Source organism: Mesoplodon densirostris, chromosome 8, assembly GCF_025265405.1.
Source record: "Mesoplodon densirostris isolate mMesDen1 chromosome 8, mMesDen1 primary haplotype, whole genome shotgun sequence".
NCBI lineage: Eukaryota > Metazoa > Chordata > Mammalia > Artiodactyla > Ziphiidae > Mesoplodon > Mesoplodon densirostris.
In genome coordinates this window covers 78,503,008-78,528,387 of record NC_082668.1, presented here as the reverse complement: position 1 = coordinate 78,528,387, position 25,380 = coordinate 78,503,008, and the positions used below count along the sequence as shown (strand labels likewise).

General features: G+C 42.0%; 1 protein-coding gene across 2 annotated transcripts in view; it reads right to left on the bottom strand.

Annotated features, from left to right (window-relative positions):
- Positions 1 to 13,254, bottom strand: part of TANC1 (tetratricopeptide repeat, ankyrin repeat and coiled-coil containing 1) — a 238,992-nt gene extending 225,738 nt beyond the window's left edge. The window contains exon 1 of one of the 2 annotated variants that reach the window (XM_060106241.1): positions 13,066 to 13,254. In XM_060106241.1, the coding sequence (XP_059962224.1) occupies positions 13,066 to 13,254 (189 nt within the window). The remainder of the gene's footprint in view (positions 1 to 13,065) is intronic. The other variant, XM_060106238.1, reaches the window with a different exon arrangement.
- Positions 13,255 to 25,380: the final 12,126 nt, after the last annotated feature.

Below are 25,380 nucleotides of genomic sequence, written 5' to 3'. Positions count from 1 at the left end.
GCTGTTCCTTGACTTCTGCTGTTCAAAACGTAGGCTGTTCAAACGTAGCCCGTTTCCTTGTCTGCAAAATGAGGATAACGACAACAGCACTCTGAAAAGTTTTTGCGAATGTTATAGGAGCTAATGCACCCTAAATCCACGTTAAAAGGTATTCAACTGACGTTCATATTCTTCCTCCCACTAACTCAGGCCTCGAACATCATCAGAATTAATCATATTAATTCTCCCTTTCCATGAATCTTTAATAGGGCACAAGCCAGTAAAGAGAGTCCTCCCCCCCTCGTGAGGATTCGGGGCCCTTCAGGGAAGCACCGATGCCTCTCCTCTGCAGGGAAGACTGCGCTCCACGTTGGCGGTGGCCCTGTTCATAAATAAACCACACGTAGGACTTGAGTGTGGCACTACAGACTTACTCCATCTAAGTAAAATAAAGTTTCTCATTCTAAACCGCACTCCAGCAAAACTCTACATAAGTCTGCGGAGCATCTCATGTTCTCACAGACTTAGTAAATAAATGGACTTTTTAAATACTGACTTTCATTAAATCCAGAAGGTTTGTTAGCAGTATCCTCATGGCAATAATAAAATACCCATTTTATTCTCTGGTCCCTTCTCCTCTATATATTACCATCTAAAAATGTCCCACTTGTTTGTTCAAAACATTCCATATAAACATCTCATTGTTTTAATATAAGCAACTGAGAAATTATGCATAAAGGTTATCTTGAAATCAAGCTCTTATCTGGACTTCTGTAACAAGTACCTTAAAGTTAGCAATTTTTAAAACCCTCAGAACAAACAGAAACTTCCATTCAATTACTGATCCAGAAAGCTGAATTTAAAAATAGGGTTAAGGAGCTTCCCTGGTGGCGCAGTGGTTAAGAATCCGCCTGCCAGTGCAGGGGACGTGGATTCAAGTTCTGGTCTGGGAAGATCCCACATGCCACGGAGCAACTAAGCCCGTGCTCGGCAACGAGAGAAGCCACCTCAATGAGAAGCCCACGCGCCGCAACGGAGAGTAGCCCCCGCTCGCCGCAACTAGACAAAGCCCGTGCACAGCGACGAAGACCCAATGCAGCCATAAATAAATAAATGAATAAAATTTTTAAAAATAAAAATAGGGTTAAGAGGAGAAGGGAGAAAAGGACCTGTTTTGGGCACCTATGAGTCAAGCACACTGCTATGTATGTCAGATGTTACAGAAAACCCGAACGAACTTTTTAGCCAGCTGAAATATTTTGTACAGGTTCTCACCTTTAGTCTTGGCATGAACCCTATGAAACAGGAATTACTATCCCATTTTACAAACAAAGCGACAGAGGTCCAGTAAACTATCCATGGTTCATCTGGCTTCAAAGATCATGTTTTTTTCACTATCTCCTATATATTTGTATTTTTTAAAAAGGAGGAGAAAAAAGCAGTGTATATGTGTATATTTTTAGTGTACTACTAAAGGTACAAAGCACTACTCTGTCCAAGGCACCTTATTATTCACAACAGGCAAGTTGTAATGTATAAAATAGTATCCCTGCCCACTAAGCAGTAAACATAAGAATATGCTGGGAACTGCCAATGATAGCTTCCGTCCATCAAAGCTACTCTATATATACCATGCTATTCTTCAATAAGACATACAAAATGCCTTTAAGTTTGATTTTTCCCAGACATACAACAAGCACTTGGAAAGATATCAAGGGAAAAAACTTAAATATCAAATTAAGTTAGGGGCCTCCCTGGTGGCGCAGTGGTTAAGAGTCCGCCTGCCGATGCAGGGGATACGGGTTCGTGCCCCGGTCTGGGAGGATCCCATATGCCGCGGAGCGGCTGGGCCCGTGAGCCATGGCCGCTGGGCCTGCGCATCCGGAGCCTGTGCTCCGCAACGGGAGAGGCCACAACAGTGAGAGGCCCACATACCGCAAAAAGAAAAAAAAAAAAAAATCAAATTAAGTTAGCAAAGTCAGTTATGATACGAACTTTTATTTACATGTCTGGGTTTCCAAGACAATGTACATATAAAATTATCACCCTGAGGGTGTATTTAGATTTATGGCTGTACTTCAAATCAGCATAAGCATTTATCAGAAAAATATTCTGTTAAAATTTGTCGAATAGAGGTAGAATTAATGCATATTCTTAAATTAATGTATTTAGAAATAAATCTTTAGAGAACAGCGTTTTACCATTATAACTCAGGTAACTTGTCATTCTGAATAAAATTCTACCACCAGAAATGTGTAACACTCAAGCCATTTTACCCAAGAGTCACATGATTTATAGTCTTAAGATATACTGAAAACTTATACCCATTTAACCAGGCCAACTATTCAGAATACCATGGTGTTTCCAACCACAACTGGAATAAATTGAACTTGCACCCCTCTCCCACGATATATTAATAAATTTCCAAACAAACTCTAAGCCATTACTTCTTTTTTTTTAAATAAATTTATTTTATTTTATTTATTTTTGGCTGCTTTGGGCCTTTGTTGCTGTGCATGGGCTTTCTCTAGTTATGGCGAGCGGGGGCTACTCTTCATTGCAGTGCACCAGCCTCTCATTGTTGTGGCTTCTCTTGTTGCGGAGCAGGGGCTCTAGGCGCACGGGCTTCAGTAGTTGTGCTCGTGGGCTCAGTAGTTGTGGCTCGTGGGCTCTAGAGTGCAGGCTCAGTAGTTGTGGTGCACAGGCTTAGTTGCTCCGTGGCATGTGGGATCTTCCCAGACCAGGGCGTGAACCCGTGTTCCCTGCATTGGCAGGCGGATTCTTATCCACCACGTCACCAGGGAAGCCCCCATTACTTCTTTATATTTTAAAGAAAGCAACTTATGAATTGCTAAATTAAATTGCCTGCTCCCAAATCACAAGGAGAAAAAAGCACAGTCCAGGACCCATTCTTGAGAAAAATATTTAACCTGAATCTAAACATGCCTTTAGATTAAAGGAAAGCCTCTAGTTTACAGAAAATACAGAGGACAAACGAACAAGGTAAACACCAACACAAGGAAACAAATTCAGATATGGTACATCCTACAAGTTCTCTTCTAAAAGTCAGCAGAGGGAGGGAGGAGGTGGTAAGATAGCATTTTTCTATATTTAAAAAAACTACAGGGACAAAAGCAACAACCCACAGTGCAGTATGTAACCCTTGACTGAATCCTGGTTCCAAAAACCAGAAATGGTGACAAATGACATTTGGAGGACAATTAGATCACAGTAAGAAATTACTCTTAATTTTATTAAAAGTGATAATGAGGTGGTGATTTTTGTCCTTAAGTCCTTAGTTAGAAATGCATACTAAAATTTGTCAGGTGAAATTATATGATGCCTGGGATTTGCTTTAAAATATTTCGGCAAATTAACCCAACATTGTCTTCGCTAAGAGATGCTCTGCAAAAAAAGCTTCTACAATTCAATGCACTTGGGAAATACTAACTTCTCTGTTTCCCTTCAAGGAGAATGAGAATGAACATTAGAAATAAGGATGCTCAAAAGTCCTGCAGTTAAAAACAAAAACACCTGTTTTACTTTTGTTAACCCAGATCTTCCTGCTTATTTGAACACAAAACCTTGCTTCCCTGCATAATGTCTATTAATTTCCTGAGAGTCCATTTCCGTGGAACCCACTTTGGGAACTGCTGCCTTATCTAGATAAACCACCCTGAAGTGAGGTTCTCTTAAGTCACGTGCAAGCTTCAAGAATCCTGAATAATCAAATATTCACAACTGCATCTATTTGCAACTTAGGAGCCGCTCACCTTTTCTGTCTTTTGAGTTGATAAATTATTATATTTACTCTTTAAGTTAACATGCTTTAATTTATGTCATACTCTTTCTGTAATATGAAATTGCCACTGGAAAATTTCCCTCAAATGGACTTAAATTTCACTTTTTCACATCCACTTTATTGGAAATCTACAATGGAATAGATTTCAAATTCTTAAGTTTCAAACCACACCTAGTTTTCACTTTCAAAAGTATCTTGAGATATTTCAAAGGGTCCCTCCCCAAACCCTCTCCAGAGACTCCTCAAAATAAGTAACTGGCTTCACAGGAAAAAAAAACACAAAACAGAACAAAACATAACCTCAAATCAAAACTCCTTCACAGTCCTTCAGGTGGTACTTAAGGGTTCCTAATAACTTACCTCAAAGACCCCCAGATTTCCATCTTTATGCACCAGAAGTGGTCCCATTCTTATAAACAGATCCTATGGGTACTTGAACAACTAAATCCCAAGACAAATTCACCTTACCACAAATTCTACTTACTCCACGGCTAAAAGTTTTATAGCAAGCTTTGAGTTATCTGTAGTTCATTTGAGAAAAACTGTGTCCTATTCCCCAATACTTTTAAAAAATCCTTTGGACATTCACTTAAAAGAACACAAAAATGGTTAACAAAGAAATCTAAGCTAGAAGTCACTACTACAAGGAAAGAATCAAATTTGATGTCTCCCTGGCATCTAGGAAGTAATTTACAACATTCAAAACCCTTTCATATACATTCCATCATCTGACCCTCAAAACCCTGGAGAGACGCCTGTTTTCCATCATAACATACATCTAACATGGCTCAATTTGAAAGCTGACAACCTGTCAACCCTCAATTATCCTTACCATGGAGAGAATGTTGGCATAAATAATTTGATTCAGCTGAGCAGTGTAGTGTCCCTCACCCCCTGTCTCTCAGTGGGGATGCTCAGGCCAGACCCTACCACAGGGACTATCACACATGATTTTGCTTGGGGGTACTTGCAGACAGCTAACTGTCCACAGGCATTTAGATCTTCATACATATCATCCTCCAGGCCTTTCCTATTATTCCACAAGGAGAGCAGACTCTCCTTAGAACTTACTACACCTGCCTAGGATGGTCCAGTAATATCTTTGTAGCATCATCCCATGGAGCTTTCCATTTTCACCCATGCCAGTGTTCCCACATAAAAGGACAATGTGTAACTGCAGGCAACACATATGAGGGCAGACAAAACTGCTCTGGAATAAAGTGACCCTGGTTTGGATCCTGGATCTTCCTGTCTTGGCCATGTGTGCTCCTTGCTCTCAGATCCCTCACATGTACATGGCGCTCTCTACCTCCTAAGGTTGTCAAGGGCTGGAGGAGAGAGACCCTCCTCATGGTAAACAGCATAGAGCGGTGTTTAACAACTGCGGGTTGTCTGCCTGCCTTTCTCCCAGAAGGGGAAACAAGCAATTTTTTATAATGACTAAGGCAAGCCAGGACCCAACCATCAAGAGGCCTACAACCCATAGGCAAAGCAAGCAGGCAAATGACTTTTTAATAAAAGACAAAAAGAGAAAAACATTACAATCAATGTACAAGCAATGTGCTGGGGGGATTAAATAGAAGGAACCATTTAGAGGCAGAAGGGAGAAATCAGAAAAATGTGAATGAGAAAGCAGTATTTACTTAAGCTAGGCCTTGGAGGACAATGAAAATTTCAGTGGTGGGGGGAGGGGAGGACAGCCTCCTCAGAGGCAAAATTGAAACGAAGTAGGACAGTTACAGTCTCAGTGGCAGAGACACATGGAGGACAAGTGGGTGTAGTAAAGAAAGTTACAAATCAGACCACAGAGAATCTTGAAACCTATGAATAAAAGGGGAACAGCCAGGGCTCTTATCTGTCCTTGCATTAGCTACGGTGTTTTCAGCTGCAAGTAACAAAAACTATGTGACAATAAGGGACAATAAGTGACTTAAACTGGGGTCTCAAAACCTTTTGATCATGCAGCCCTAACAGTAAAAAAAATTAAACATGTACCCCAATAATTTATACATAATTAAAACACTAGTTATGAATTACATGTGTATACTAATGTAGTATATACATTATAAAACATCCATCAAAAACTTTTTAAAGGATGAGAATTATCCAAACAGTATTCTTAGGTTTATTTGCATTTATTAATACACATCCATACACAATTTTGGTGCCAACTCATTAAATTTGATTTAAAAGCATTTCCTAATCTCAAATAAGACATGTTCTTATTCCTGTAGATTTACATCATTACCATTCAACTTTCTTTGCAAGAATCTTTTTAAACCACTTGCCTATTTTGTTGTAGTCAGTCTACTTAAAACTAGATGATAGGGCTTCCCTGGTGGCACAGTGGTTGAGAGTCTGCCTGCCAATGCAGGGGACACGGGTTTGTGTCCCGGTCCGGGAGGATCCCACATGCCGTGGAGCGGCTGGGCCCGTGAGCCGTGGCCACTGAGCCTGCGCGTCCGGAGCCTGTGCTCCGCAACGGGAGAGGCCACAACAGTGAGAGTCCCGCGTACCGCAAAAAAAAAAGAAAACAAAACTAGATGATATAACCCATAAATCCATTTACATGGATAGAGTTCACCAAAGACAAGAATAAGAATGAGGGCACCACTGTCCGTTCCACCAGGTTGTAAAATGCCTCCTCTTCCCTCAGGCGACCTTCTATAACCTAAGTGACAAGAAGACTTTCAGATATAACAACCAGTGTCAACTCATCTATTAAATATTAGTAAAGCTTATTTTTTTTCTAGATAAACTTTTAATATTTTCTTTCTTCCCATATTGGATGGTCTGGCACACTCCACTTTGGAGATCACTGCCTCAAACAATAATAAAAAAAAATTTTCCCACATAAGAAGTTCTGAGTCACAGTGGTTTTAGGGTTGGTTAATTCAGCAGCTAAAAAAAGTCCTTGTGGTCTTAGGCTCCTTCCGTCTTTGTACTCTGTGATTTTCAGAGTGTCAACCTGTTTTATTGTGCTGACAATCTTAGGTTCTCAATATGGTGGGACCCAATAGTTGGTCAAACACTTAATCATTAACCAGTCACTAGCAACAGGTATGGTAATTACTAAGGTTGACTTGGCTTAATCAAGATGCACTCCCTGGGTCCAGAGGTACACCCAACTTACCCTGCAACATATGGGCAATGGAAAACTAATCAAAAGCAGGATTAGGTTATCAAGCAATGTGGTAAATTCTTACAGCAGTGGGCCCCTGCTATGAATCATGTAACCACCAGAGCATGAGTGAGCCTAGACCCAGGCAGAAAAGCCACCCTGCTGAACCCAGCTCCAATTTCTGAATCCCAAGCAAATAAAGGTTGTTGGTTTAAGCCACAAGAAGGCAGGGAGGACCAGGATGGGGAATGCTGTGGTATGGGCAAGAAACTATCCCTGCCACAGCACTCTACATATGTAGGACAGTAGGTGAAGAAAGAACAATGCTGTTTCATTTCCACAGAATTTTTAAAATTCAATCATCTAGCTCAGAGTCAGCAAGCACTCAATAAACATTAAGAATTGATGTTACTAATCCCAAGTAATTTAGTATAAAGCATGGCAGACAGAGGGGAGTATAATGGGTTACATGGGAATAATGACCAACTTCCGAGTTTTTTGCAGTAATTCAATACCCTGTTACACAAGCGCCTGTGCACGCAGCAATTTAAATCCCCACAGAGTGTGGAAAAGTCTACTACTCTCAAGACTATAGGGTATATATCACAAGAGCATTAAAAATGTTCACATTCTTTAGCATAGTGGTATGTTGTTATGACCATCAACACCACTTTTGGAAACATATCCTGCATTAGACAGCGAGCTCTTTTTGTTTACCCAGCTCCCTCTCTCTTCCACTAATAATAACCCCCTTCTTTGTAGGATACTTTGTCTCCCCACAGTCCCATCTTGTGGGTCTAATGGGGACTGCCAACCGTAACTCTCCTTTGGCTGGCATCAGGCCAATCTGGGTTCTCTCCAGGGTTTTCTCCAATTGGAACTAAGAACAAAGAGTCAGTTTCTTGATGATGAGAGGTTTTGAAGGTTCCAGCAGCTAGGTACCCCTGTGTACTGGGCCCTATGATTTTTTAATTTATTTTTTATTGGGCCCTGTGATTTAATGATGAGTAAATCACATCTGAGCCAATGGGCTCTGATAGCCTGAGAGATATTTCTTTCCAAAACACCTAGATGTCAAAATGGGTTGGTTAAAATAAATTATAGTAATGTATGTAATGGATTTACTAGACAGCCATTAAAACCGTGCCAAAGAAGAATATACTGATATGACAGGAGAAAAAACACATCACATAAGTATATACTGTACTCTAAACTGTGCAGATACATTACATGCACCCTTGTGTGTCAAATCTTGTACATATTTCTTCAAAAGCACATGTAATAGAAGATCCCATTTTTGCATGAGCATATATGCATGAAAAGGTCACAGCCAAGTGTTTCTTAGAGACTTCCCCAACTCCGACCCCAACTCACAGAGGTAATAAGCCTTGTTCTGGGCGTGGCAGAGAGGGTGGTGAGTGGTGAGTCACCGTGGTTCTGGGCTGTACGGCTGAACATCCTGGGTTCACATCTATATAGTTGTGACTGGAAGATTTTTACTAATAAATTCCCTCATGGTAGTGGCAAAATCTGTGCTAAAATTCAGGGACTATGCCATCCCTCTGCAATACTTTTCTTGTCCTTGACATTCCTACCTATATGACTCTTCTTTCCAGAATATTCTCCTTGATCACACACACCTGCAGGAGCCCCTAAAGACAACATCTACCCTAGAAGGGCATCCCTCATCAGTAACACAGCCAACCCAAACCAGAACCCCTTCGACACTGCACAAGATAACGTCTCCCGATAGCCTTCTTTATCCAAAGTCATCCCCTAACCTTCAAAATCCATTCTCCTCATAATAAAAAACTAGAAGCCATTCCTCTGCTTTGCTGCTCTTGTCCCCTTCTGTTACACTGATAACCAAGTCTCCCAACTTCATTAGCAAATACTGCTTCATAACACTGTCTCTCCAAGCACACCTGAAAATGGCAGCCTTTTTATTTTATAGTCAGCCAATCAGAACTCATTGATGCATCCTCTTCCTGAGGTTTAAACCCCATTGCTTAATATTTTAAAAAGATGGTCTTCTGAGAATAAGTTTAAAGAGCTGAAGATGAACAGGTTGCTCAGACATAAAAGAGCCTATAGCTTAGCACATAATTTTATTTTAGAACCTTTTAAAGAAAATCCATACCAACTTCCAGATGAGTGTCAAGTTGCACTCAGCGCTCTTAAATAGGCAAGCAAGACGCAGTACAAACATTTAGAGTCACAGTGAAAATGGGTCACCTGCAGCCTACTACTTCTTTACCGTTAAGCCAATAGCATAAGGGAAGAATTTATTTAGCACAGAAAGTGCTGCAAAATCAGACTTACCCAGACATCAGTAGAAAGAGCCCAAGAAGGATGTCACGAAAAATGGGACATTTATCCAGGCTTTGTAATTCAGCTGAGAGATACCAAGAAGAAAGGCAAATGATATGTTCACTACTTATTTTAAAAAAGATGTACAGATTTGAGAAGTAATTTCCTTAAGAATGCTGTCTGGGTTACTAGTCTGGATTATAAATCACACTAGACCCTGAAGCCTACTTAATAAAAAAGAAGTTGAAAATAAACAAATGATTACTTTGAGGTATGTGAATTTCTGAAACTCTCTTGGGAAGAAAGTTTTATTACTGAACTGTTTTTAATCTCTGACATCAAAGCATAGATGTTAACCCTGGGGTTCTGAAACCCGAATAACCCATAAATGAAATGCCACATATTAACATTAGTCTGTTTGTCAAGTTTTAGCCAACTTACTTGTGACTCCATGAATAAAGAGAGATATGGGAGTGGGAATAGGCAGAATCAGAAGACCTTGGTTCAAGTTCACCTCCACCGTTTATAGATGATATCAAGCAAACTGATCTAACTTGTCCCGCCTCAGTTTACTTAACTGAGGGTTTAAGGATAAAATATGTAAGTAAAGCCCTTTACAAACCCCAAAGTACTATTCTAATATTACAGTACTGGCTCCAGAATGCCTACATTTCTCAAACTATTGGATAGTCACAGAACTTTACGGCTGAAAGGTAATCCCATTACAGGGATGATAACAATGAGAAAACTAAGGCCCAGAAAGTCTTAAGACCCTAGTAAACAGACAACATTTGTAAACTGGTGGGAGGTTGGGAAGAGGTTCTAGTTTTTCCACCACTGAAATATGCATTTTAAAGGATGGTTCAAAACAAAGCTATCCTAGGAATTAAAACAAATTTCTCCCCAGCAATACATATATTTCTTCTGCTTTATTTTGCTTTTGTAAACTTTACTCCTGTACCTTACAAGTTAAACAAACTTTTCATGAGAAAGATAAAAAATAAAGCCATGGGCTTCCCTGGTGGCGCAGTGGTTGAGAGTCCGCCTGCCGATTCAGGGAACACGGGTTCGTGCCCCGGTCCGGGAAGATTCCACATGCCGTGGAGCGGCTGGGCCCATGAGCCATGGCCACTGGGCCTGCGCGTCCGGAGCCTGTGCTCCGCAATGGGAGAGACCACAACAGTGAGAGGCCCGCATACCACAAAAAAATAAATAAATAAAGCCATCTCTCTGACTATGAGACTCACAGCCTACTTGTAACCCAACCCAGAAAAAAAACTTTACAATTGGGTTAGAAATGTCTAATGGAAACATCGACATAACAGGAACCTCCAGCTATGCTGGCAGGCATCATTATAATATGGATTACAGTTCTAGCAGCCCAGGGATACTGATTTTAATGTTCCCGGGAGACAAGGAATTAATCAGCAACTCAGAGGGGGATGTTGCCTAAAAATGAACAATTTAATCGAGGAAATTCCATTGTCTTTAGATTTGTGCCCTCAATCACCCACTATCAAAAACCCACTATGGCACCAAATAAATTGTGTGTGGTTAAAGAGACGAAATGTTCTTTTCTACAGGCTGTTATGGGAAGCAGAAAAAGGCTGACTATGAATCAGTTAGTTATGTTTTAGTTCCACGATGGACATAAATTATGATAATTTAGACATTCTGGTGGTTAAACCAAAAAAGCAAGAAAACCATGGCTCCCAAATCCCAGTAAAAGTTAAGTTTGTGGTATCACAGCTGAAAGACAGGGTCATGAAAAGTGACCTTAAATTTATTTCTGGACTTTCCTGCCTCCATTAAAACTGATGACACTATTTCCCATCTCTTATTGTCAAATCACAACAGTCCGGAAGCCTGGACCAAATTCACTTGGCAGGTAACAGGAGCAACCCTAAGAGGAAGTCCTGAAGGATGTCAGATACCATATTTCCTTCATTCCCACATACTTTTCATCTTAATACTGCCAGGATATATTTACGATGAGTTCTGACTGACACCCACCAAGCATTCTGGCTGACACAAATTTTGCAAAAACTGGCATACTCCAGGGAAGGTCCCTTGTGAGATCTTCAGTAGCTTAGATGAGTAAAACAGTCAGACTACCACTATAATGAACATCTCTCGGTGGCTCATAAATTCTTTCATTCCCAGCAATCAAAAAGCAGCTGTTAAAATCCTGGAATCTTCCTAGTAGCAGATCCTAAATACCTCCAAGCTGGCCAGAGAAGCTTCCCAACTGCTTTCTTCTCCTTCCCCTCCCCCATCCCAGGAGTGCCAGGCTGGCTGGAATAACGATGACCCAGGAAGGAAGGAAAAAAAAAGGGGGGAGAGAGAGGGAGAGAGAGAGAGAGTAGCGGATCTGGTGAAAGCAGAGATGCAGACTCCCTTCATTTCCACTACGCAGAAATACCAACTCTCTGTACCAACTCACCAGGTTTCTCCTTTCCTCTCCTATCCCCACCCCCCTCCAAACACATTAACTTCTGCAGTCTGATGGTGTGGCATTTGGAGTTAACGACCTCAGCAGTCCTAAGGCCATTCCCCAAAGATTTTTAACCAGTCACTTCCTTTCCATGCCAGAGTTCGAGGCCCATCCCACGGGAAAATTCAGCTTCCTTTTACCTTGTAACCCGCCCAGACGGCGATGCTCGCAGGGTCAAGTTCAAGATGAAGGTGCCCTCCTAACCTCCCGGAGTTGACTCAAGCAGGGAATAGCGCTACCGAGACGAGTCCCATTCCTCAATACACGAGGATCTGGGGCTGCCAACAGTGGGCTGGAGGGGGTTGGGAGGGGTAGACTGTCGCCGAGCCCGCGTCCTCCGAAGCCCTGGCCGCGGCGCCGTATTTCTACCTGGCCACCGCCACATTTCCTCCCGGAGCCTTACACAATAAGTGAAGTAAGTTTTGAGAACGCCAGTCCAGAGACATTTCTGTCTGCAAACTCGGCACACAATGCCTTGGGGCTTCCTTCCTCGCCAGCCGTTCCGGAAAGCTGCCGCGCCAAAGCGGGGAGACCGTCACACCCACAGCGCTGCGCGCCCGCACCCCAAAGTCCGGCAGGAAGAACGTGCGCCCTGACATAAGTCCCCCCAAAGAAGTGAGCACTCTTCAGTCTCCAAGAACGGGGGGGGGGGGATACACAATCTTGAAACAATTCTCACTCTCCCTCAAGGTCTAATCGTAGCTCACCCCCCCACCCCCCAAAAAAGAACGTAGATATACTCATTGCAGCGTTCTTGGAAGCGAAGCAATACTTTCAGCCCAGAGTGGGGCAATATGACTCCCTCCGAGGCTTAAGTTAACCCGTCAACTTCGCGCCCCACGCTCACCTACCCTCCGGGGGCGCCCTGGACCCCGCGGTGCCAGGTGCGCTTCTTCCTCGCCTCTCCCCACCCCCAGGTACCAGGCGCAGCCCCGGCCCTTGCCAAGCCCGAAGGCAACAGAGGAGGCGGGAAAGGGGGCGCGGAGACGCGCCGGGCGGAGGTGGTCCAGAAACTCGAGCGTGCCGTCGCGCGTTCCCGGCGCCCCCGAACCCCAGCTCCGGCCGGGGCCGGCTCGGTCCGGCGCGGAGCTGAGGCGAAGGGAAGGCACCGATTCTCCAGAGCCGCCAGGACCGAGGCACGAGGCGCCCAACAAGTTCGTGCCTATCCCCGGAAAGCTCCCGGGTGTGCCCAGCGAAGGGGGGGCAGGGAGGCTCCAGAAACTTTCCCACATGCCTTTCCACTCTCCCATCACCCTCTCCTCCTCCCGAGACCCCTGCTCCCCTCTGCACCGCAGCAGCTGTCGCTGCCCGGGACGCGCGGAGGCCGGCGGCGGCGCCAGGGCGGCGGGAGTTACCTACCGGGAAAGTTTCCAGCTCCTCGGTGCGGTTCCCCACCGCTAGGGCCGGGCCTCGGGGCGCGGCCAGCTCTGCGCTCCGCGGCTGCCTCTCCGCCAGCTCCCAAGGCGGCCGCTGCTCCCGCAGCTGCCACAGCTCAGGCTGCGTTCCGGCCCGTCCCCCCGCCTCGCACGGCCCACACCGGGGCCTCATTGGCAGAGCGAATCCCCGCCCTTGCTCGTGTTCCCGAAGGCACCTTCCTCTCGCGCGCCCGCCCGGGCCGCGCCTCCCGCGCCCCTCCCCGCCCAGGCTTGCGGTGGCTCCCGGGACCAACTGGGAACTTTCTGCGGGGTTCCCAGCTTCCCCCCTGGGGGCTAGTCCCCCGAGGCTGCGCTTGGGTCCCTGCAGGATTGGACCCAAGATGGGCGATAGTCCATCTTTTTTTCAACCTCTAAAAAAATCAGTGAAGTGGCCTGGCCTCCCCTCCTTGCTGCATTTTGAAAACAGCCGAGGAGGACATATGGGAGCAATTAACCAAGATGAAGTTTTGGTGGATGCTTTAGGGTGACTTGTGTGGCTTTCTTGAATTTTCTCTGCCTCATTTAACTACACACACACTCACTCACTTTCTGGGGCAAGAATGAGCTAAAGCAGATGTAAGGTGTAAAGGGCACCTCGCCTGCTGTGTCTTTTTCTTTCCCGAACGCGAATTAGGGAGGTTTGGGGACCGGTGATTGCCTTGAGCGTCCCCGGGGCCGGGTCCCAGCAGCCTCCTCCAGCCGCTCGGGGCTGGCCCTGTGTTGTCTGTGCTACATCCTTGGAGGGCAAACGTCATGCTTGTATCGGCGGGAGGAGGGAGGTATGGAGGTAGGAGAAACACAAAGATGCTATTATTGTTTCGGTTGGTAGCAGTAAATTAAATTCCCGAGTTCCCAAAATGTTTTGTTATCCCCCAGCAGAGCAAAAGCCGGGGTAGGGCCTATGGATTCGGGAATCCTGGGTTCCCAGGCAGGCAATTCAGGCTGGGGGGCGCAGCCTACTCCACACCCGAAGCCTTTTAGACCAGGCTTGTTCACGGAGGGATCAACTAGGACTCTTGCTGTCTTGTGTGGCCTGCGGGAATCATGCACGGGTCACCCCAATGGTGTGTCTAGAGCAGGGAATACAGAAGTTGCTATAAATGGATTTATTGGCAACCCCTAACCTTGCTGTGACAAATCCGCCTTTAAAGACAACTGTGTTTTAAACAAGTCCCCACATAAAAACTTCAACCTCACGCAGAGCTTCCCAATATAAAGATATCCGATGAGAGGAGCGTCCATATTTAAAGTTCCCGTGAAAAGGGACAGGAAGTAAAATGCCACACAATCTCTTTACATATATAAAAGATGACTGAAATTTGCTGGATTTTTCACCCACAGTTTCAAAGGCCTGATTATTACTGTGCTGATATTTGAACAGTAAACATATCAGCAGGCTTGAAGTCTTCCTGAAACAAAGCAGGATATGAATATTTAAAATAAAATATAAACTGACTAAATCAGAAGAGCGGTTGACTTATTTCTTCACTCTGAAATATCCCATTGCTGAAAAATACGGTAATGTGTTTTAATTTCTCTTGAAATGCACAGAAGTTACCAGTCTTTCAACAACAGATGAAAAAGCAGGACAGCAACCTCAGTAATAAAAGGATGACACAAATTAAAGAAAAAAAACTCCACGCTAGTCTAACTAATCTTAAATATTAAGATATAAAAGAAACAATCCTAGGGAAATAGACTGGTACAGTTCCCTGCCTCCGACTTCGACTTCGTTATAATAGGTAAAATGTATAAATGGATGAAATTTACAATTTGTATCACGTTCTTCTGCCTTTGGCTCTTCTAAGCTATATTCTCCAAGTTTTTGATGAAATTGCTCTGTTAAATTGGGCTTTGAAGACAAAGAAATTCATATTTTCCCTCTATCCTCAAAGCTCCCTAAGTAGCCAGTAGAAAATCACATAAAGTAAATATGCTAATTACTGGCATCATCTTTAAATTATTTCTAGTTGAAAATTTTTTGTCTTTATAGCTTCAGAAGTCACAGTCATTAAAGAAGTAACTTCATCACTGCCTAGTTAGGAGTGTTTAACATTCTAAACAGGCATACAGCTAGCAATCTGAAATTTGTACACAGAAGGGCCCTGTCTCCCCTTCTTCCTGTAGTGTTTATATAATCCAAACTACTTATGTTATTAGGTAGTTATAATTAACTACGTTATTATGCACAATCTGATTTCCACCTTTAAACAGTTAACATTACATACAGTATGTCATACTAAGAACATCAAAGCTGTCTTAAGCTTAAATATAATATAATATATTATATTTCTATAATATATATGTGGAATATATTTTATAGAAAACAAGGCCAAAAACACAGTAATATAAATTCATGGGTGAGAAAAAAAAAAAGGGAGATCCATTAAGAGCAAGTCTGCAAGAAAAATTTATGAACATTTTGTAAGCAACTAAATAAGTGTAGTATTCGTGGAACACAGGTTCAAAAAATGAATTTTAATGCTTTTTAAAAATCTGCTTTTCCCTTACAAAAATAAAAGATGTTTTTGGTTAGTTGTTAGGTGAGGGCTTGAGTTTTAGGGGGAGGGGAGGGCAAGAATCACCACTTGCTTTTCTTACAGTATTTCTGCTTACCCTATCCAGTTTAAAAAGCTCACTCATTACATTTCTGTTAATTCCAGTCAAAAAAAATTAAAAGAAATATAGATCACATGAATGTTATATGTTGAACACGTTCACCAAGCATACATACAATATACTGGATTCTATTTTTAAATTTTCTGTCAGTTTGCCAGCAGTGTAGCTTTTCTCAGCAGAGTGAAAGAAAACAGCAAATAAACTGGTTATTTTACCCTACAATTTATTACCCAGGGCAATAGGCTGAGGAAGGCGTGAGAAAAGAATGTGCCTTGTGAGTGTTAGTATGCTATTTTCCCTTGCTCAGATTCTTAAGTACTTCTATTTTAAAGCAAGACTAAGTTAGGATCATAGCCAGTGTTTATTATGGTATGTGTAGTATAGAAGACATAGTGAGAAGTGAAATGTTTAAAACAGTATAGTACAGACTGCCAACAAACACATGAAAGAATGCTCAACGTCACTAGTCATTGGAGAAATGCAAATCAAAACTACAATGAGGTATCACCTCACACCTGTTAGAATGGGCATCATCAGAAAATCTACAAACGACAAATGCTGGAGAGGGTGTGGAGAAAAGGGAACCCTCCTGCACTGTTGGTGGAAATATAAATTGATACAGCCACTATGGAGAACAGTATGGAGGTTCCTTAAGAAACTAAAAATAGAACTACCATACAACCCAGCAATCCCACTACTGGGCATATACCCTGAGAAAACCATAATTCAGAAAGAGTCATGTGCCACAATATTCACTGCAGCTGTATTTACAATAGCCAGGACATGGAAGCAACCTAAGTGTCCATGAATGGATAAAGAAGATGTGGCACATATATACAATGGAATATGACTCAGCCATAAAAAGAAACGAAGTTGAGTTATTTGTAGTGAGGTGGATGGACCTAGAGTCTGTCATACAGAGTGAAGTAAGTCAGAAAGAGAAAAACAAATACCGTATGCTAACACATATATATGGAATCTAAAGAAAAAATAAATGGTTCTGAAGATCCTAGGAGCAGGACAGGAATAAAGATGCAGACATAGAGAATGGACTTGAGGACACGGGGAGGAGGAAGGGTAAGTTGGGACGAAGTGAGAGAGTGGCATGGACTTATATACACTACCAAATGTAAAATAGAAGCAGCCGCATCGCACAGGGATATCAGCTCAGTGCTTTGTGACCACCCAGAGGGGTGGGATAGGGAGGGTGGGAGGGAGACACAAGAGGGACGAGATATGGGGATATATATATATATATATATATATATATATATATATATATGTATATGTATAGCTGATTCACTTTGTTATAAAGCAGAAACTAACACACCATTGTAAAGCAATTATACTCCAATAAAGATGTTAAAAAAAAATAAAAAATAAAACAGTATAGTAATTAAATGCAAAAACTGAGACAGGACTTAAAAAAAATTAAGGCAAGGTAGGCAATCCAGACTCAAAATAATTCAGCCCACAAACACTTTTTGCCTACTTTGGAGTGTTTTTTAATGTTTACAGAATTCATTCTGCTTTGATCCATTCATTCCTCCTTTCCCTTTTAACGTTTTGGAGAGGAAACTAATTTTTTAAAACCTGGGGAATAATGAAATAAGTTGGGTTATATTTAGAAATCAGTTGGGAAAAACAAAGAAATTACATACCCTTACACAGTTCCTGTGTGTGTGACAATCCATGGTCACACACATATACCAACGCATGGTCAGATGTGGGCTAATGGCAGACATCCATCCAGGGATATCAAAAGCCATAATTGTACACAGTTATTCAGGCAGTTAAATTAAAAGAGTTGTCTAACTGGACATACAAACCCCTCTGCAGGTCTAGCACATGGCCTGCCAATATTGTAGAAGCTCATCCAATAGTGGCTAGGCCGTGAATTATTTAAACTGATAAGGAATCCACTGAGGGAAGAAAGTAGGGAGATAGATTCAGGGGTTCACATTTCCTTATTGGAATATAGGAGTAACTAAAATCCTGGGAGAATCTGGTTTAAGATGGCATGCCTCTGACTAACATTTTAAATATACATTTAGCCCAATATTCTGATGGTGAAATGGTCTGTTGAGGGAAATAGAAATTTCCCGTGTTCAGGAAGGGTAAGGTAATGCAATCAGGTGATAATCTTTCCAATAAATGTTGTTGAGTCTGGTTAAGATGGCTTAAAAAGAAAGGAGAAATGTGCTGTTAAGTTTGAGTATAACAAATGCATTTTACTATTCCCCACCTTGTGAGGGGTGCCTTCCTTCTTCTCAGCAAGTTATATGAAATTCCGGACATTACAGTCATAATATCTAGACTCCAGTTCTGACTTTGGCAGTTATTGTTTGTGATTCCTGGCAATTCACTCAGTTTTTTTGAGCCTCCGATCCCTCAACTATGAAATAAGGAGGGTAGCATGGAATCTCTGCCTCACAGATTTCGTGGGAAGATTAAATGAAATAAGGTGAAAAGCACTTAATAAATTAGAAAATGTTCTACAAAAGCTAATTTTTGTTTAATAAACAATAAGCTATGTTTTCCCTCCACATTACCTGGGACCACTTTGATTGGAATAACAACCTAGAGACTTGATCAGGGCAGCCCAGAAGGCCCTCGTTTGCCAAATGTGAGAGGAAGAGTGCCTTAACGATGATTCAGAAGTAGATAATAACTCCAATCAAGCCCTCAGAGGCTCATCTGGGGGTAAATTGGCAATTCTTTTCTCAAACAGTAGTAGTCAGGGGCCATTTTCATTATTCTTCTGTGTTAGTGATAAGGAAGAAAAATTGTAGTATATATACCATACAGGTGGACCTCACTTTATGCAAATCAACATATGGAAATTCTTAACTACACAATACACTGATTAAAAGGAAATGTTTCTTCTTTAAAAATTCTTGCTGAGATTCTTTCCAAGTGCCACTGCCATCTTATTTACATTATTAATAACTAATAATCATTCTTTCAATTCTGTGAAATAGTACTGATACACTAAGGAGATTATGAGCTTGAACCCATATAAACATTTTTTGTAACACCAAGCATTAGTCAAAACTCCTTTGCAGTTGCATATTTATTTGAAGAAATATAAATCAGACACTATCACCTACCACAAGATTAGGTTTAAAGGGCAGTGAACAGGAGGCATAAATATGGAGAGTCTAGCCTAACCGGAAAGTTCAGTTTTGTTTGAAAATCAGTTTGCTGTTTCCCCTTTGATGATCAAAAATCCTAACCCAGAAATGGATGAGAAATATTGATTCTATTGATGATGATGATAATCAATTTCCTAGAACAGAGAGAGGTTTCTCTACTAAAGGGCAATGTAGCATAGACAGAGACAACTTCCAAGCCAAAATGTTCATACAGCAAGATTCCTCCATTTAGAAAACTATCTTTTAAATTAGTCTTGGGATTTAATACAATAATTAGAAGTTCTATCTAAAACAGTCTATTAAAAATCTTTAAAGTTGGGGCAGAAATGTTTAAATTTATACTTTTGCACTCTAGATCTTTTGTGTGTGTCATGTCTAAATGTTTCAATAGCTTTAACGGGAATCATGTCTGCCTAAGAGAAAATAGGGCATGATGTAATTATCACTGGGCTTCATTAGAGAAGTCACCCCTTACCTAGAGCATTTGTTCTAAAAACCAGCTACTTAGTAAAGATTGATTTGACTACCTAGTGAGCTGTAGCTAAAGCCCTGTTACCTTTCGGTGAATTCAAAGCTCTTCTAGCTTTCACAGCTAATCTATTGCCTCTCACTCTTCAAGGTTTTCTGTACCTTTGAAAAGACCACCTGAAGGGAAAGAGATTACTGATACAATTACAATAGAAACAGGTTAAAACAAGACATCAGGAACCCAAAAGAAGATAGCAACCACTGGGGTTTAAAATTAGATGATGTCCTCTTAGGCTCTTCATCTTCTTTCTAATTCTCCACACCCTCACTCTATCCCCAAGAGCCAACCAGAATGTTAGAGGCCTAAATTTTGTTAACAAAGAGTTGGTACTTGCATTTAAAAAAAAAAAACAAAAAACTGTCCTAATATTTATCTGGGAAGCTATATTTAACTTATTCAAAATCAGGTGGCATTTGGAGAAACTGGATCACTCATACATCGCTGGTGGAAATATAAAATAATACAGCCACTTTGGGAAACAATTGAGCAGTTACTTTAAAAAAAAAAAAAAGAAAAGAAAAAAAACCTAAATATGCAACTACTATGTGACCCAGCAATTACACTCCTGGACATTTATCCCAGTGAAATGAAGACTTGTGTTCACACGAAAACCTATACACAAATGTTCACAGCAACTTTATTTGTAATAGCCAAAAAGTAGAAACAACCCAGACATCCGGCAACAGACAGATGGCCAAACAAACTGGTTCATCCATGCCATGGAATACTTACTCAGCAATAAAATGGAATGAACTATTGGTGCACACAACTTGGATGAATCTCTAGGGGATTATGCTGAATGAAAAAAAGCCAATTCTAAAAGGTTACATACTGTATGATCCATTTATATAACATTCTTGAAATGACAAAATTATAGAAATGGAGGACAGATTATTGGTTGCCAGGAGTCAGTGTTGGTGCAAGGTGGAGGGAGGGCAGAGTGGCTATAAAAGGACAACAGAAGAGATCCTTGGAGTGATGGAAATGTTGCTGTTTCTTGACCATGTCGATGTCAATATCCTTGTGGTACTGTTCTATAGTTTTGCAAGATATTACTATTTGGGATAAACTGGGTAAAGGGGACAGGAAAGCTCTATATTAGTTCTTACAATTGCATGTGTTGGAAAAAGTGATCCCAAGACAAAAAGTTTAATTTAAAAAAACCAGATGGCAAAAAAAAAAAAAAAAAAAAAAAAAAAACTCAGGAAGATGAAAACCAAAATAATAATAGAAAAAAACTGTCATTAAACAAAAGGTCCTGTGTATCATCACTCAGAATGACAAACGTATCAAAAGCAAAGACAGGGGCTTCCCTGGTGGCGCAGTGGCTGAGAGTCCGCCTGTCGATGCAGGGGACACGGGTTCGTGCCCTGGTCTAGGAGGATCCCACGTGCCGCGGAGCGGCTGGGCCCGTGAGCCTTGGCCACTGAGCCTGCGCGTCCGGAGCCTGTGCTCTGCAACGGGAGAGGCCACAACAGTGAGAGGCCCGCGTACCGCAAAAAAAAAAAAAAAAAGACAGTCTCGGGCTTCCCTGGTGGCGCAGTGGTTGAGAGTTCGCCTGCCGATGCAGGGGACACGGGTTCGTGCCTCAGTCTGGGAGGATCCCACGTGCTGCTCCGCGGCTGGGCCCGTGGGCCATGGCCGCTGAGCCCGTGCGTCCGGAGCCTGTGCTCCGCAACGGGAGAGGCCACAACAGTGAGAGGCCCACATACCGCAAAAAGAAAAAAAAAAAAGCAAAGACAGTCTCAACATGTTGATTAAAACATACCATCCAGAGGCCCTTGAGAAGAGTGATCTGTACAATAAATAATGCTGATGACCAAATGGCAGAGTTGTTTAAAGTCTGGTCATAGTGAATCTGACAGCTTTTCCCAACTAGAATGTGAGCTCCATAAGGACAAGGAATATGTTGATTGAATGAATATAAGTTGTGCATTTTTTCCCAGTTATCTATTGCTGTGTACTAAACCATCCCAAACTCAGTGTCTTTGTATAATAGCGATCTAGGGTTTGCCTGGGCTCAGCTAGGAAGTTCTCACTCAGGTTGCAGTCAGAATGTGGCTCTGGTGGGGTCTGGAGACTGGACTAAGAAGACCCAGAAGAGCTGGGGTTCCTTAGGCATCTCTCTATCTGTCTCCACGTGGTTTCTCCACATGGTGGCCCCAGCATAGCCAGACCTCTTACATGGTAGCTGAGGGCTCGCAGCACAAGTTCCCAAGAGCATCTGTGGAAGGTGTGTGGCCTTTTCTAACCCAGACTCAGAAGTCACACAGCAACCTTTATTGCTCTTGTTGAGAGTGGCCATGGTGTAATAAAAAGGCCTTGGGCTTCAGAGACAGGCAGACCTGCATTCACAACCCAGTTCCCCCTTCTTGGCAAAGTGATTTAACCTCTTTGTAACCCAAGGTGAAACTGTTTTCTTAATAACTGGCATCAGAATTCACCTTTAGAAGGTATTTACTGGGAAAACATTTATTGGGTCAGGAGGTAAGAACTTTGGACCTCAGTGTAAGTTGAGAGGCAAGGCATTACAGACAAGGGCTAGACAGCTCTGAGTGTGACAAGGAGAGGAATCTGTGTTTGCTTCTGAGGAGAGGAGGTAAGAGGAAACTGCAAGATAGCAAAAGGTGCAAATCAATGTGTATGACTAACCACCCCTCCCCACTGCCCTGAGAAGTTCCCTTCAATGGAGAGCCTTAAGGACATTATAAAAATGATAGAATGCCTATTACTAAACTGAAGGTTGTTTACAGTCACGTGTTGCTTCTGTGTGTCCTTCTGTGCCCTTCTCCCTCCCTCTGCAGCTGACATACAAATTATACTTTAATGACAATGACTGTATTCACTTTTCAATGTAATGGCACAGAGTAGATGTTCAATAAATAGTAACAGGTATTATAGTTATTGATCAAAAATTCAAATTTTACATGTCTTAATAAAAGTGACAAATTATTCTTGATATACCAGTTAAGGCCATCAGAGAAAATTAAGCTTAAAAGGGCTCAACCAATAATAGTGTGTTATTGGCTCAGTTAAGTGGCAAGGCCACAGGTAGAGTAAGCTTCAGAACTGGATGATCCGGCAACTCAACAAGGTCATCAGAGATTGATTTTCTTTCCACCCTCTGCTCAGCTATGTACCATGTGACCTCCATCCTTCATCTTAAAGCCAATTCCCCTTGGCAGTGGAACGTGGCTGCCAACTGCAACTGAGCTGTGTTTCCCTGTTTGCATCTAGTAGGAGAGAATGCACATTCTTGTTCCAACATTATAAGCAAGAGTCCTGAAAGTCACCTTTATTGGACCGTCTGAGGTCTAGTGTCCGCTTCTAAATCAGTGACAGTGGACAGGGGCAGGGATGTACTGACTGGCCTGAGTCCGTCGTGGCCTATCTCTGGTGTGATATCTCTGGTGTTAGAAGAGGAGGTGGTTAGTTCGCCTCGAAGCATGTAGGCAATGCCAGGAAAGGGTAAGTTCCCCAAAGAATATCAGACTAGGGAGAAGCAAACAAACAAATATCTACCACAACTGGCAAATATGGCTTATAGGCAAAAATCCTCCAGATTATGAACTATATGGGGGGAAATAATCAAGGGGAGCTTTGGTGATTAAAAAACAAGTTATATGGGTTTTTTTAACCACATTTTTTTTAAAAAGTTGGGAATCACAGATATAACAAGAAAAAAAAAACAAAGGGAAGAGAAAAGGATAATAGATGGATTGAAAATGAAAACAGAAGTATTGGAAAGAAAAAACATAGGCGAAGATAACTTAATTGTAAGAGTCTTGGCTCAAGAAGAAGCTAATAGGTTTCTTTTTTCCTTAAACACAAATGACACAGAGGCCTAATTATAAGGTTTATGAGAGTCATCAGCAAAATGGAACAGAAAAGAAAAGAACAAGAACAACTTGAAATAAATCTCACCTAAAAAAGGTGGGAACAAATACTAAATAAGGGATGGATGCAAGTAAAGAAGCATCTGAAACCCAATTATCTAATGGCAAAATTTATGCAACCTTTTTCCCTTTTAATGTATAAATTCTTTGAATACTACAAATGGAATAAAGATAGTTAACAATAAATACTGAAATTGTATAATATTTGCATTAGTTACCTGTGGCTGCTGCCACGAATTACCACAAACCTGGGGGCTTCAAACAACAGAAATTTATTTTCTCACAGTTCTGGAGGCCAGAAGTTTAAAGTCAAGGTGTCAGCAGGACAGTGCTCTCTGTTCCCTCCTAAAGCTCTGGGAAAGAATGCTTACTTACCTCTTCCAGCTTTTGATGGCCCCAAGCATTTCTTGGCTGTGGCTGCATAACTTCAGCCTCTGCCCTCACCTCTGCATGGCCTTCTCCTCTGTGTCTGGGTCTTCTCCTCTTCTGTCTCAAATCTCTCTCAGCCTTTCTTTCATAGGAACTCTTGTCATTGGATTTAGGGCCCCTACCTAGATAATCCGGGATGATCTAATCCCAATATCCTTAATTTAATCATATCCACAGAGACCCTTTTTCCCAATAAGGTGACATTCACAAGTTCCAGGCATTTGGACCTGGACATTTCATTTTGGAGGGCCGCCCCTCAACCTACTACAATATTTGTTAAAACAGAAAAATAAGCTAACCAAATTGTATAAAGATCCTAAGACTAGGGCCTCCCTGGTGGCGCAAGTGGTTAAGAGTCCGCCTGCCGATGCAGGGGATACGGGTTCGTGCCCCGGTCTGGGAGGATCCCATATGCCGCGGAGCGGCTGGGCCCGTGAGCCATGGCCGCTGGGCCTGCGCATCCGGAGCCTGTGCTCCGCAACGGGAGAGGCCACAACAGTGAGAGGCCCACATACCGCAAAAAGAAAAAAAAAAAAAAAAGATCCTAAGACTAGATTTAAATTTTCAAATCAATTATATTTGCTAATGAAATGCTTATTTTGATTTTTTCTGCTTAATACAAGTAATTTATTGTATTAAATGAATGCACATATATGTAGTCATCTAGAAATTTGTATCATTGTAGTTAAAGACATGCAGAGCAATTAGGTTAATGACAAATGGGTAAAATCCATTTCCATTAGTAATTTTTTAAAATGCAAAAAAAGGGGACTTCCCTGGTGGTCCAGCAGTTAAGACTCCGCACTCTCAATGCGGGGGCCCTGGGTTCAATCCCTGGTCAGGCAACTAGATCCTGCATGCTGCAGCTAAAGATCCCGCATCCCGCAACTAAACATCCCGCATATTGCAACGAAGATGCTGTATGCCGCAACTAAGACCCAGAGCAGCCAAATAAATAAATAAATATTTTTTAAGGCTTTGGGGAGCCATCATACACACACTACCTTAATAAAATATATATTTGAATTATAAAACTCAGCTTATAAGTCAGGGTCTAGTCAGGAAAATAGAAACCAAGCTAGGTATTTCAAAGAGAGGGCATTTCATATAGGAAACTACATTGCTGGGAGAGCTGAAATGTCAAAAAGGGAGAGGTAGGTAACCCTGAGATTAGTAGGACAGAAAGAGAGAAAGCAAGTGGGAAAACGAAGAGGAGGGGGCGGCACTATAATAGCACAGGACTGCACTTCTTACTGCATCACTGGGAGCACTAAACGGGATGCTGGGAACACCAGGGACAGGGCAGCCAGAGATGAAGTCACTTCTAGAGATACTGCCAGAAACAGAAAGAAAGAGACTTATGACTTCTCCCCTCTTTTCCTCTAATGCCTTCTAATTCTCCGCTGGCACCGTCTATTGGCAGAACTTAACAGGAAGCCAGCTAGAAATGAAGCCTGGGAAATGCAGTTTCCAGGCTCTTAGCCCCAACATTTCAAAGCAGATTATAGGAGGGCTGATGTAGAGCTCAGAGACAGCAGGTAATAGTCAGGAGATCCAGTGATTTGGAAAAGCAAGTGTACTTCTACATTGTTGATAACACTGTGAGTCAGAACACAGCTAGAAATAAGAAA